Source organism: Penaeus japonicus, unplaced genomic scaffold (assembly GCF_977035675.1).
Source record: "Penaeus japonicus unplaced genomic scaffold, GWHDUDI00000001_assembly GWHDUDI00000001, whole genome shotgun sequence".
Taxonomy (NCBI): Eukaryota; Metazoa; Arthropoda; class Malacostraca; order Decapoda; family Penaeidae; genus Penaeus; species Penaeus japonicus.
The window spans coordinates 5,569,259-5,584,258 of NW_028234403.1; the positions used below are offsets into that span (position 1 = coordinate 5,569,259).

At 42.4% G+C, this 15,000-nt stretch overlaps 1 protein-coding gene across 2 annotated transcripts in view; it reads left to right on the forward strand.

Annotated features, from left to right (window-relative positions):
* The window catches only part of LOC122261198 (plasma membrane calcium-transporting ATPase 3), a 70,814-nt gene that overhangs the window by 42,736 nt on the left and 13,078 nt on the right, over window positions 1-15,000 (forward strand). For both annotated transcript variants that reach the window (XM_043028739.2, XM_043028741.2), the window contains exons 4-17: window positions 1-54; window positions 582-705; window positions 1,181-1,316; window positions 1,968-2,063; window positions 2,433-2,549; window positions 4,059-4,261; window positions 5,579-5,727; window positions 6,061-6,396; window positions 6,757-6,919; window positions 7,487-7,591; window positions 8,041-8,220; window positions 10,441-10,635; window positions 11,958-12,164; window positions 13,110-13,308. The exon at window positions 1-54 is cut by the window's left edge and continues 43 nt beyond it. In XM_043028739.2, the coding sequence (XP_042884673.2) occupies window positions 1-54; window positions 582-705; window positions 1,181-1,316; window positions 1,968-2,063; window positions 2,433-2,549; window positions 4,059-4,261; window positions 5,579-5,727; window positions 6,061-6,396; window positions 6,757-6,919; window positions 7,487-7,591; window positions 8,041-8,220; window positions 10,441-10,635; window positions 11,958-12,164; window positions 13,110-13,308 (2,264 nt within the window). The remainder of the gene's footprint in view (window positions 55-581; window positions 706-1,180; window positions 1,317-1,967; window positions 2,064-2,432; window positions 2,550-4,058; window positions 4,262-5,578; window positions 5,728-6,060; window positions 6,397-6,756; window positions 6,920-7,486; window positions 7,592-8,040; window positions 8,221-10,440; window positions 10,636-11,957; window positions 12,165-13,109; window positions 13,309-15,000) is intronic.

Consider the following 15,000-nt stretch of genomic DNA (forward strand, 5'->3'; position numbering starts at 1 on the left):
TATCCTGGCGGCAGTCATCGTGGTCGTCTTCGTAACCGCCTTCAATGACTACAGGTAAGTCCTCATGTGGAAGAATACTTATTTTTGGGGGGAGGAGGGTATGGGGCATAGGGGCGATTTTATATGCTGAAATATACAGATTGTATGTATATTTGGCATGTGTGTGTGTGTGTGTGTGTGTGTGTGTGTGTGTGTGTGTGTGTGTGTGTGTGTGTGTGTTTGTGTGTGTGTATGTGTGTGTGTGTGTGTGTTGCTATTTGTTTGCTTGTGTGTTGAAAAAAAAAAATGCTTGTGATGAAAAAGTTCTATACGAGTCTTTTATCCTAACTTCTATTATGCTAGGGTACTCTAAAGCTAAAACGTAAATCTTATTACGGAAGGATCGGCAGTGCAGATGTCGAAACAATAAGTCAGCGAATCCATTACCACAAATCTCTCATAACGAACATGATCCCTTCTTAAGTAAACATACTACTGTCACATTGCAAAACCTTCGAGTCCCTTAAGCAAGGTCCTCTATTACTGCAACCGGACAACGCATCTGGCAAAGCAATGTCCATAATTGGTATTTGACGTTGCAGCAAAGAGCGGCAGTTCCGGGGCTTGCAGAAGAAGATTGAAAACTCGAATCTGTTCTCGGTGGTGAGGGCACGGAGCGTCGTGCAGATTCCTGTGTCCGATATCGTAGTCGGGGACGTCTGTCAGGTACGTGTCTTAATTAAGAGGTGACATGGGGCACTCATGATTGCTGACTGCTGTCATGCGGGTGTACGTGGGGGTATCTAACCAGTATATGGGGCATGTATGATTGGGGATTATCATGAGGAGGACGTTAGGCACGGATGATTAGTGACTGTCATGAGGAGGACGTGGGGCACTCACTTGTCATGTGGGACAGCCATGATTGGTAATTGTTGTGGGGGAGAATGTAGGGGCACTTGACTGTCATGTGGGGTGCGCATGACTGGAAAGACGTAGGGTACATATTGCTGTTGATTGTAATATAGGAGAGTGACCATCATAAGAAGAAGAGCTTGGTAGGTGCCTGTCATGAGTGAAAGAGCGTAGCCATTGATTGTAGGAAGATAAAACATGTGGCGATTCATGGCACACAAATAATAGATAATATAATGAATGAAATATGATTAAAAAAAACAGACTAACTCTTGCACTACCACAGATCAAGTACGGAGACATGTTACCCGCCGACGGCTTGCTTATCCAAGGGTCTGACCTGAAGGTGGACGAGTCCTCCTTGACTGGAGAAAGTGATCACGTCACAAAGACACCAGTCACTGACCCTATGCTCTTCTCAGGTCAGTGATTCTGTTATGTCGCTGAACATTTATTTCATAACCGTTCATTATTAAAATTATTTGTATTTCTATCACTAATCCGCATCGTTATTTTTCTAGTATTTTTGTAACGGCTGAGATGTCCTTCCAACCGTCAACTCACCCCATTCATCCGGGCTTGGGACCGGCACCAGAGCAGTCTATCTTAAATGCCCATTTTTTTCAATTACTTTGCTTGTTGTTTGTTCTAGATATCGATATCAATTTCACTTCAGTCTATCTTAATCAACCATCTCCGACATAACCTTAAAGATAATCATTATCAATATAGATTATCATTTATATGGATATATTTTTTTTACAACTATTTGATCACTTTTTATTCATTATCAGTTTTAACTTATTAATCTCACATCACCAAAGTCGATCCCAGAAACGAACGTTCACAATCACGGCCTTGTTTTGATAATCTCTCGATTAACTTATTTGAGATTCCCTCTCCATCTTTTATTTTTCATCAGTATTCATTTTCACGAATCAGTTGTATCCAACCATCCCAGCAACCCTTCTAATCCATTCCAGGTCATGACCCCCTCTACAGCCATGACCTTGTATGTGTCATCTCGCTATCCATCCTATCCATTTTTGTTTACGTATTAAATTTTCTCTCAGGTACGACTGTCATGGAGGGTAGTGGCAGAATGGTCGTGACAGCAGTGGGGGTCAATTCTCAGGCTGGCATCATCATGACACTACTTGGTGCCACGGGTGAGTCGGAGTGCCAATGGCATTGCTGGGATGTATGTGTGTCTGTGGGTGTAGGTGTGCTTGTTTTTTTTTTATTTATTTTTTTATTTTATATTTATTTAATTTTTACATTTATTTTATATTTCATATTTTTATGTTTTTTTTGTTTGTTTGAGGTTCTGAGTCTCTGCTTGTGTGTCTGTGCTCGCGTGTGTGTCTGTACATTTGTATGTATGTGTATGTGTGTGTTTCCGTATGTTTGTGTATATAGATTTTAATTTCATTCGGTATGAATTATTGCAATGTGAAGTACGAATCAACAATATTGCGGCGTTTTATTTAATCACGGTTATTATGCTGAACGTTTTATTTTTTTTCACATAATTACAGATAAGGGTAAGGACGGAACGAAAGGTAAAGACAAGGAGAAGAAACAGGAGGAAAAAACAGAAAAATCTGTCCTGCAACAGAAGCTGTCCAGATTAGCCATTCAGATTGGCTATGCGGGTAAGTATCCACAAGTACCCACACATCAATACCATTAAATACACGGAAATAATTCATCGCATAGATATATGCATTTATCATATGTCCCTAACCATTATGATGCATAATGAACAGAGTAATGTCACAAGCTAGGGAGATAATAATCACAATGTCAGCATTAACATATTACGTTTCAACGACCTATAATGAATGTGATTTTGCATTGGTTATGCTGTGTAGACTAGACTCTGCGCTGGTTGCCATGACAACAAAGTGATGTAAACAAGGAACTTGAAGTTGCTTCCCCGTGTACAATCATCATCATTGCTTCTCTCATTATCATTATGATGTCTTTAAGGACCCTAACCTTGGCATATACCAGTGCCGGAATCAATTCTGATTTGCAGTTACGTCGTCAGTTAGTGATATATTGCTTTTAGGAAGAGTGGATTAGTAGCGTCGCTGCTTTAGATTCGGGGATTTGATTGGATATAATTATCTGCTGATAAGATATTGTTTTTTTTTTCTTATGTGTTAATTTGATTTTTTTTCTCTCTTTTTCTTCTTCTTCTTTTCTTGTTCCTTCTTCCTCTCTTCTTCTGTGTTCTCTTCCTTCTTCTTTTCGTCTTTTTTTTTCCTGATTTCTTTTCTTTTACTCTTTTCCTCTCTTTTTTCATCCTCCTTCTCCACGTTCTCCTTCTCCTACTTCTCCTTCTCCTCCCCTTTCTCTTTCTTCTCCACCTGTTCCCTCTCCTCATGCTCCTTTTCCTTCTCTTCCACTCTCCTTCCTCCTCCTCCACGTCTTATTCTTCTCCCCTTTCTTCCTCCTCCCCCCCATCCTTCTCATCCATCTCTTTCTCCTCTTACACCTCCTCTTTCCTTTCCCCCCCTCTCTTCTCTCTCTCTCCTCCTCCTATTTCGTCCCCTTCCTCCTCCCCCCACTTTCTCCATTCTCCTCTTCTCTCCCTCCCTTCTTCCTCCTCCTCCCTCTTTTCCTCTTCCTCCCCTTATTCCCCCCCATCCCCCTTCCTCTCCTTCCTCCCTTCACCTTCCCTCCCCTTCCTCTCCTTCCTCCCTCCACCTTCCCTCTCCTTCCTCCTCCTGCTACCCCCGCTCTTCTTCGTCCTCCTCTTCTTTCCTTTATTCCCTTCCTCCCTCCACCTCCCATCCCTTTCCTCCACCTTTCCTCTTCTCCCTCCCTCATCCTCATCCTCCTCCTTTTCCTCTTCTCCCTCCCTCCCTCCCCCCTCCTTCCCTCCACCTCCACCTCCCTCCCTCCCTCCCTCCCTCCTTCCCTCCCTCAATCCCTCCCTCCCTCCCCTCTTTTCATCCTCCCCTCCCCTCCTTTTCCTCCACCTCTTCCTCTTCTCCCTCCCGCCCCCCCCCCACTCTTTTCACTCCACCTCCTCAACCTCTTTCTCTTCTCCCTCCTCCACCTCCCCCCCACTCTTTTCACTCCACCTCCTCAACCTCCCTCCTTCCTTCCCTCCCTCAATCCCTCCCTCCCTCCCTCCTTCCCATCTCCCCCAGGCTCCGCCATCGCGATTCTGACCATCATCATCTTGGTGGTGAAGTTTAGCGTCAAGACCTACGTGATGGACGGCCTCCCCTTCAGCATCCGTCACGTCAACACCTTCGTCCATCACTTCATCATCGGCGTCACGGTGCTGGTGGTGGCCGTGCCGGAGGGCCTGCCGCTCGCCGTCACCATCTCGCTCGCCTTCTCCGTCAGGGTGGGTTTGAGGGGGGTTGGGGGATGGGGGGGGGGGGGGGGGGGGGTGGGGGATGGGGGGGTAGGGTGGGAGTGTGGGGGGTAGGGGGATGGGGGATGGGGTTGGGGGTAGGGGGGTTGAGTGAAGAATTGCCGCTCGCCGTCACCATCTCGCTCGCCTTCTCCGTCAGGGTGGGTTTGAGGGGGGTTGGGGGATGGGGGTGGGTTTGAGGGGGGTTGGGGGATGGGGGTGGGTTTGAGGGGGGTTGGGGGATGGGAGTGGGAATGTGGGGGGTTTGAGGGGGTGGGTAGGGGGTTGAGTGAAGAATTGCCGCTCGCAGTCACCATCTCGCTCGTCTTCTCCGTCAGGGTGGGTTTGAGGGGGGTTGGGGGATGGGGGTGGGTTTGGGGGGGGTGGGGGTAGGGGTGGGTAGGGTGGGTAGGGGGTAGGGGGATGGGGGATGGGGTTGGGGGTAGGGGGGTTGAGTGAAGAATTGCCGCTCGCAGTCACCATCTCGCTCGCCTTCTCCGTCAGGGTGGGTTTGAGGGGGGTTGGGGGATGGGGGTGGGTTTGAGGGGGGTGGGGGTAGGGGTGGGTAGGGGTGGGTAGGGTGGGTGGGAGTGTGGGGGGATAAGGGTGGGTTGAATGTGTGGGTGGATGGGTGGGTGGATGGGTGGGAAGGGAGGGGGGCTAAAGAATTGCCGCTTGCCGTCACCAGGGTGAGTGAGTGAGGGAGAGTGGGTTGGGGGTGGGGTAGAGGTGAGGGGTGGGAGAGAAAGGGATGAGGGAGGGGGATGGGAGGGAAGGAGGGTGGGGCTAAAGTGAGGATGGTATAAGGGGGATGAAAGGGGAGAGTGAGATTGAAAGAAAAGGAACTAAAAGTAGAGAAAAAAAGAGAAAGAGACAGGGAATGCGCTAGAGAGAATGAACAAAATCTTCCCCTTTCGTTCCAAATCGTCAATCGACCAAGCCCACTCACATCTATTCCCTCCGACAAACCTTTACACTATCTTAAACATTCTCAATACCTCAACCAAACACAGCAATCAACCAAACACAATCGAATCTAACTTCTTTCGCGTCCCTCCTTCAGAAAATGATCAAAGAGAAGCCCCAGACACCACCTTAAACCTCCCCAGTACCTTCACCAAACTCTCATCCAAACACACTAGTCATCCAAACACATCAAGCAACCTAACGAGCCAATCAACCAAACACACCAATCAAACGAACAAACCAGTCAACCAACCACTAAACTAGCCAACCACTAAACCAGCCAACCACTCAACCAGCCAACCAAACACAATCGAATCCAACATCCTTGCGCTCCTCCTTCAGAAAATGATGAAAGACAACAACCTGGTGCGGCACCTCGACGCCTGCGAGACCATGGGGAACGCCACCACGATCTGTTCCGATAAGACCGGCACCCTCACCACTAACCGCATGACTGTCGTGGCGGCCCACATAGGCGGCCGGACGTATAAGTAAGGCTATGTGTGTATGTTGGTTGATGAAATGTCTATCTGGTTGTCCGTTTTTTTCCTTGTCTGTGTGTCTTTATCTGTTTGTCTACGGTCAGTCAGTTTTGTTTATTTTTTCTATCTGTGTTCGCGTATGTGTGTGTTTGAATCTCTTCCTGCGTATCTTTTCATTCATCAGTCTTTCTACCTACTTTACATTTTGTTTGATGATATGTATCTCCTATTTAACCATCCACATGTCTACTATCAGGCAAAACACGCCAATACGATGCCAAAACAACGACAACAACAATAAACCAACCAACATCTCATTTTCTCCATCTCCCCTTCACCCAGAGCGCTGCCGACCTACGAGGTCCTCCCCGCCAACTTAGCCGAGCTCTTAGTCCTCGGGATCAGCGTCAACACAAACTACACGTCGAAGGTCGTCCCGTCCGAGGTGCCCGGCGACCTACCCAAGCAGATCGGCAACAAGACGGAGTGTGCCCTGCTGGGCTTCGTGGGCGAACTGGGCAAGAACTACCAGACGATTCGCAACCACTACCCGGAGGAGAAGTTCGTCAAGGTCTACACGTTCAACTCGGCGAGGAAGTCGATGTCGACGGTGATTTCGCTCGGCGTCGGGGGGTTCAGGCTCTTCACGAAGGGGGCGTCGGAGATCGTGGTGAAGAAGTGAGGGTCTCGTTTGGTTTTGTTGTTGTTCTTGTTTTTAGTTTCCATGGTGGATTGGTAGATGTATATATATAAATAGTATAGTATTTATATATATGTGTATATCGATTTAAATGACTTGATAGGTGAAATGACGCCTAAACGAATTACAACCATCCACTGAAACGCACATATACTTGTACACAATCTCTCTCTCTTACTCTCATCCCTCCACCCACACAACCCACCCAAACACCCCTCCACCCCTCCACCCAAACCCACCCACACACCAAGACCCCCACCCACACACCAATACCACCCCCTCCCCCCCTCCCACACACAGAAAAGCTCACCACGTAATCCAATACAAACTCCCAACAGATGCGCTTACGTGCTAAACGAAAAAGGCGAAGTGGAAACCCTGTCTATCGAAGACCAAAAGAAGATCGAAGTTGACGTCATCGATCGCTTGGCTTCCGAGGGATTGAGGACCATCGGACTCGCGTATAAGGATTTCGTGCCCTATCACGCCGAGCTCAGTCAGGTACGGCGATAGGAGTTGTGATAAGGATAGTAAAATGAGGATGATAGTGATGGTGATCATTGTGATCATTGTAAAGAAATAATGATAAGGGGAATGAACATGGTGATCATAATGGTGATATGATACATAACAGTAACAAAATTGATAATGGTAATGATTACAATAACAATAATAACATAATAATGATGATGATAATGGAAATAATTATTATGTTGATTATGTAAATGATAATGATATGAATGACAATAATAATAACAAAAGTGAGGATATTGATAATGATGATAAAAATGATTATGATAATACTAATGATACTAATAATAAAGGTATTACTGCCAATAATACTGATAATACTAGTGACAATACTGCTGATAATAATGAAAATAATGATAATAATGACAGTTATAATGTAAACTATAAATACAATAACAATATTATTATCGATATCGTTGCTATTATCATAATTACTATCACCACTACAATCACTAATATCATTACCACTTATAAAAAAACAATCCTAATTATTGCTACCATTCACCATTGAAAACATCTCAACCCCCCCCCCCCCAGGTGGAGATCGGGAGCGCACCACCTGACTGGGAGAACATGGATGAAACTGTGACCAATTTGACCCTATTGGCTATTTTGGGCGTGGAAGACCCCGTTCGGCCAGAGGTGAGGTCAAAAGGTGGTCGGAAATTGGTATTGTGGGCGTAGTGTGGGCGTAGTGTGGTATAGTGAGTATAGTGTGTATTATGGGATTTGGTGTTTGAAAGGGTAATGTGTATCGGTATAAGGCTGTGCTAAAGAAGGTATATATATGTGGGATTAATTGATGTTAATTGGCATTGGTTTCTGATGTTAATGGTGAATGGAATAGAATCAAAATCGATAAGAGTGATATAAAGTTGATTTGTTTATATCCATATGACTTTTTTTTGTGTGTTTTTGTTTCATAAACTTTCCATAACACACCTTCACTCCCTTTTCCCCTTTGATCACTTACTTATACCCCTCCCCTCCCCCCCACCTGTACCCATCCCCTCAAAAAACACTAACACATCCCCACCCCCTACCCCTAACACCCCTACCCACCCTTACTCATACCCATACATACCCAACAGGTACCGGAAGCGATCCACCTCTGTCAACGGGCGGGCATCACCGTCCGAATGGTTACGGGAGACAACATCAACACTGCTCGCTCAATTGCAACCAAGTGTGGCATTCTTTCCGCGGACGACACTGGCTTCGTCTTAGATAGCAAAGAGTTCAACCAGAAGATTCGGGACGAGAAAGGAGAGGTGAGGTTTTGTGGGTGGAGGGGAGGGAGGGAGGGAAGGGTGGGAGGGGAGAGGGAGGGGAGAGAGGGGTGGGAGGGGAGGGAGAGGAGGGAGGGGAGGGAGGTGAGGTTTTGTGGGTGGAGGGGAGGGAGGGGAGGGAGGGAGGGGAGAGAGGGGAGGGAGGGGAAAGAGGGGAGGGAGGGGAGAGAGGGGAGGGAGGAGAGAGAGGGGAGGGAGGGAGGGGAGGGAGGGAGGGAGGGAGGGAGGGGAAAGAGGGAGAGGAGAGAGGGAAGGGAGGGAGGAGAGAGGGGAGGGAGGGAGGGAGGGGAGAAAGGGGAGGGAGGGAGAGAAAAAGGGGAGGGAGGGAAAGGAAGGAGCGAGAGGTGAAGTTTTGTGAATGAGGAAAGGAGGGAGGGAGAGGGAGGAGGGAGGGAGAGGATGGAAGAATGGAAGGAGGGAGGGAGGGAGGGAGGGAAGTAGGGAGGGAGGGAGGGGATGGAAGGAGGGAATGGTGAGGGTTTGTGGGTGGAGGGGAGGGAAAGAGGGAGGGAAGGGAGGGGAGGGAGGGAGGAGAGAGAGGGAGGGAAGGGAGGGGAGGGAGAGAAAAAAGAGGAGGGAGGGAAAGGAAGGAGTGAGAAGTAAACTTTTGTGAGTGAGGGGAGGAGGGAGGGAGAGGGAGGGCGGGGATGGAAGTAGGGAGGGCGGGGATGGAAGGAGGGAAGGAGGGAATGATGAGGGTTTGTAGGTGAGGGAAGGAGGGGGTGAGGGAGAGGTGAGGGACTGTAAGTTCTTGAGGAACGGAGGGAGAAAATGGAGTTTCCTATTGCGTGTTTGTGGTAGTGTGGGCGTAGTGTGGTAGTGTGGGCGTAGTGTGGGAGTGTGGGCGTAGTGTGGTAGTGTGCGCGTAGTGTGATAGTGTGGGCGTAGTGTGGTAGTGTGTAATAGTGAGTGTAGTGTGGTAGTGTGTAATAGCGAGTGTAGTGTGGTAGTGTGGGCGTAGTGTGGTAGTGTGGGCGTAGTGTGGTAGTGTGGGCATAGTGTGGTAGTGTGGGCGTAGTGTAAGAGAGTGTCTGTGTGCTATCTTGTGAAGGCGCGTGCGTTTGTTTATCTTTAAATGTGTGATTGCTTGTTTATGAACGTGTGTGCCTTTGTCTGTACGTATCTGTCTGTTTACGTGTGTGTGTTGCACTGTTCCGATATTACCGGTACAGTGCTTAAATACATTACGTAAATGTGTTCACGTGCACGTACTTTTCAGATAGCATGATCTTAGGAATGTTTCGATCCTGCAAACTTCATTCTTAATTCACCACATTAACCCATATAGGATCCAACTTGTTAGATACGCGAGTTTAATACAACTTCAAACAAGCATTAACAAAGTCTTAATCGATCTTTTAATTCGTCCTTTAATCTAGCGTAATTACTCTCGTGTCATTAGCCACTAATTGCATCAAGATCACCGGAAATCAATTAACGTTGCAGTAATAATACTATTTGCCAATGATACCGAGAATATTACACCAAATTAATATTCATTATTAACAAAAGGGTTATGTAATTCTAATTAACAACGAAATGTTAAAGACTGCAATAATTTCAATCTCATTTTCTTAGTCACGTTATCTTTACGGTTAGATGAGCTGCACTATGTCAATGAGCTTATAATTAATTCAGGCGGAGGTATATAACTTGTAAATTATATATCTTGCTTTTTCAAGTTATCCATTTTTTTTTTTTTTTTTTTTTACATTTTCTTATAATATATATTCCGTATGATGTTGAAAGTGTCATGTTTACGTAATTGATGAACTGGTTTAGATTTAATAATTATTCTTATTCTATATTGATATTGAGGATAATGATGATGTGATGATAATAATAATGATACTGATTAATGATACTGATACTGATTAACAATTATAACACTATCGTTGCTGATTATAATATTGATCATCATCCTTATCATTACTATCAATAAAAAAAGAGATTGAAATAAGGAAAAGCAGATTATAAATAGAAATAAAGGATAGGAGAGTAAAATAAATAAAATAAAAAGAGGAATGACAAAAAAAAATGAAGGAAAGTATAAACGATCGGAAAAAGAGCGAGACAAAAAAAAAAAAAAAGAAAAAAAAAAAACGGAAACACAAACAACGACAAAGAGACCCCCTCCTTCCCCCTACCTCACACCCCCCTTACCCCCTTCTCACCCCACCCCTCCCTCCCTTCCTCCCGCAGGTATCCCAAGACATGTTCGACCAAATATGGCCTCGACTTCGGGTGCTGGCCAGGTCGTCGCCGCAGGATAAGTACGTCCTGGTCAAGGGCCTGATTGCTTCCAAGGCCACGCCCACCCGACAGGTTGTGGCGGTGACCGGAGACGGCACGAACGACGGGCCGGCACTCAAGATGGCGGACGTCGGCTTTGCTATGGTAGGCGGGAGTTATTTTTATTTTAATTTTTTTTATATATATTTTTTGTACTGTTCTGATTGTCTTTTAGTTCTTTTTTTTGTTTTTGTTTCATTTTCTTCTTTAGTTATTTGTTTTTTTTTATTTTTTTCATATTATTTCTCTCTTTTTTTCTGTTCGGCGATTCTTGCTTCTTCTTCTTGTCCTCTCTCTCTCTCTTTCCTCTTCACCCTCGTCCTCTTTCCCACTCCTTATAATCTTCCTCCTGTCCCTGATCCTGTTGCTACTTTTCCTCCTCTTCCACCTCCCTCCTCCTTCTCCTGCTCCTCCTCCTCAACCACCACCAACACTATCTTCTCTTCCCCTTCCTACTCCTTTCCTTCTCCTCATTTTCCTCCTCCTCCTCTTCCCGTCCTCCTTTCCCCCCTCTCTTCCCATTTTCTTCTTTCCTTTCACCTTCCTATTTTTTTCACTTGTTTATTTTCTATTGAATTAGTATCGTTATCATAATCATAATCATCATTGTTACTCTTGTCATTATTATTGTTATTACTATTATAATCAGTGTTATTGCTATCATTATTATTATCAATGTTATTATCATCATCATTATCATTATTTGCGTGTGTATGTATCGCATATTTTTGTCTCTCTTTCCTACACTTTTATTCTTATATATTTATCAATCTTAGTCAATATGTCTACCTCTCTTTATATATATATATTTTCTTATCTTTCTTTCTTTTTTCTTTTCTTTTCTTTTTCTTTCACTATATCTACATTTATCGAATCATGTTTTCGTCGTTATATTTACTTCCATAAACTAGCCACGATTGTACGTGTCCCACACGTGTCTATTAACTATTCATATCGTCAAATTATGGCCGTTTTTGGCATGCAATGAGTGTATGTATATATATATATATATATATATATATATATATATATATATATATATATATCATATATATATATATACATATATGTGTACACACACACATATGTATATATATATATATATATATATATATATGCATATACATATAAATAATTGAAATATAAGTGTAATAGGTGAGAATCTTTTTAATAGAGTCTAGAATGCAATGTCTGATGTTTTATACTGCTTTAATATATCATTAGGTATCTAATATACATTATCATTTTCTCTCTATGTCTATTTTTAGTAATCATCTTTCGTTCTTTCGTCATCACATACCTTTCCACTCATCTCATCAATCAACTACCATCACTACATCATCACCACGCCCATCCTCTGTCTCTCATCACCACAACGCAATCTTCATCCAACCATCTCTTTAATTAACAAACTCTCATCACCTCAGGGCATCACCGGCACAGACGTAGCCAAAGAAGCCTGTGACATCGTGCTGACAGATGACAATTTCACCTCTATCGTCAAGGCTGTCATGTGGGGTCGGAACGTGTATGATTCCATCGCCAAATTTCTTCAGTTCCAGCTGACTGTTAACGTTGTGGCTGTCACCATCGCCTTCGTCAGTATATGTATCATTAGCGATACGCCATTGAAGGTTAGATGGAGAGAATGCGGGGTTTATGTTTTATTTTTTATTGGTTCATCTTTATTATTGTTATCGTTATTATTATTATTATGATCATTATTATTATTATTACTATTATTATTATTACTATTACTTCTTGTATTATCATTTCTTTGGGGGGGGGGGGGATTTAAGTCCGATATGCTTTTAAGTTTTTTTTCTCTCTCTCATTTCATTTTTTTCCTTTCTTCACTTCCCTCCTCGCTCCCCTCTTCCCCCATGTCCATCCCTTCATATTTTTTCACTTTCTCTCCCTCTCTCTCAGATTGTCTGTCTATATACCGATCTCGATCTCTATTTCTAACTATCCACCTCTTTCTCTCTGTCTACCTGTCTATCTGTCTCTACATTCCCACATCCTGTATAATGCTGCTCTAGTTTTGGAGCAAATTTATAGGTAACCATAGAACGCCTCTCCTTCTTACCACCCTGTCGATAATTCGATCATATTTATAGCCTTGGCACAGACCGATGAAAGTTCCTGTTATCGGTTACTTATAGTCAGAAAGAAAGGGATTTGTTATGCGTGTGGTAAACTTCGCGCCCGTCAGGCAAATCTTACCGTTGATTTGACTGACTCTCTTGCTGTCCCACTTTATTCTGGCTTCCACGTCTGCCTCTGACATGCGTGGCTTTTTAGTTAGCTTTTGTTCTCACTTCCTTACTTTTTTCGTTTTTTTTCCTTTCTCGTTGTCCCTCTCTCCCTCCCTCCCTCTCTCTCTCTCTTTACTATTTTTCCTTTCCACCTCACAATCTCGCATTTCCTCCCTTCTTCCCTCTACTTCTCCTTTCTCTCACTTCCTACTTCCTCTCCCTCTCTACATTCTTCTCGTTCCTTTATCCTATTACTCCCAATCTCCCCACGTCCTTTTTTGTCCCCTCTCACATTCTCCCTCTTTCCTCCCTCCTTAACAGACAGTGCAGATGCTGTGGGTTAACCTCATCATGGACACACTTGCTTCCCTCGCCTTGGCCACAGAACCGCCCTCCCGCTCGCTCCTTCACCGCCAGCCGTACGGAAGGACAACGGCCCTCGTGTCTGGGATCATGTTGAGGAATATCCTTGGCCAAGCCGTGTTCATGATCCTCGTCATCTTCTTGTTGCTCTTTTACGGTGAGGAGGCTTTTAGGGATTGGAAAGGGAGGCGGTTTTAAGTGAGGTCTTTTGTTTAAGGGTGTGAAAAGGTGGTGGGTTTTAGGTGGGATATTTGTCTTTTGATATCGGTATTTTCCTTTGGGTTTGTTTGAAGTCTTGGGTTTTCGTGTTCGTTGTTTTGTTATTGATTATTGATATACGATTTGTGAGATGTATGTGTATATTTGTGCAACACCTTTACTAATGTTAGTGTGTTTCTGTGTTAGATGTGTTGATGATATACGTATGTTCTTTTGATGTTCGTAATTTCCTAAAGACAAGAAAGCCAAACTATTGACCATAATAAGTCGAACTGCGAACCGGAGAAAATCGAAGACCAAATGATATAATAACTTTTTTACATAATAATTTTCATTCTTCGTCAGTAACAACTTAACTTTTTTACATGATAATATTCATTGTTCGTTAGTAATAACTTAACTTCTTTACATGATAATTTCCATTCTTCCTCAGTAACAGCTTCACTTTTTTACATGATAATTTTCATTCTTCGTTAGTAACAACTTAACTTTTTTACATAATAATTTTAATTCTTCTTCAATAACAACCACTTCTTTACATGATAATTTCCATTCTTCGTCAATAACAACTTTACTTTTCATGATTCGCATGGACGAAACCTGTATTGATTCGTTCGTTCGTTGTTTCAAGTTCATCGGAGTCCGAATCGGAACGAGGCATGTTATGCTTTTGAAATGGCTGGGTCGCATTGTTACCGGGAGGGTCTGAAAAATTGAACAGAGTGGTTTCTGAACATTCCAGAAGCATCGATCCAGTTTAGTGATTCGGTCGGAGAGCATAGACAGAAACAACGCACATCCATAGTCTGATGACGTGATGATGTCAACATCTATAAAAGTGTGTGTTTGTATGTATATGTATATATACATACATATACATACACACACATATATATATATTTATTTATTTATTTATGTATGTATATACATGATATATATATTATAAGCATACATGCATACATACATACATATATATACATATATATATATATATATATATATATATATATATATGTACATATATATACATACATATACATATTTAGACACACACACACACATATATATATATATATATATATTTTATATATATATATATATATGTATATATATACATATATGTATATATACATATATGTATATATATATATGTGTATATATATGTATATATATGTATACAATATATATATGTATATATTATATATATATTGTGTGTGTGTGTGTGTGTGTGTGTGTGTGTGTTATACACATAAATGAATATGTATATATACATGCATATATTATAATATATATATATATATATAGATATATATATATATAATATATAAAAGTATATATATAATATATATATATACATATATATAATATATAATATATATATATATATATATATATATATATATATTATATATATATGTATATGTATTTATAGATATCATGTACTGTATATGTTCATATATCCATATGCATGTATATACATAATATATATTATACATATATCTAAACACACACACACACACATATATATATATACACATTCATATACATATACATACAAATACACACACACATATGCATATATACATTAAAGCATAGTGCCTATAGTTCAGATTTAATTAACGTTTTCACG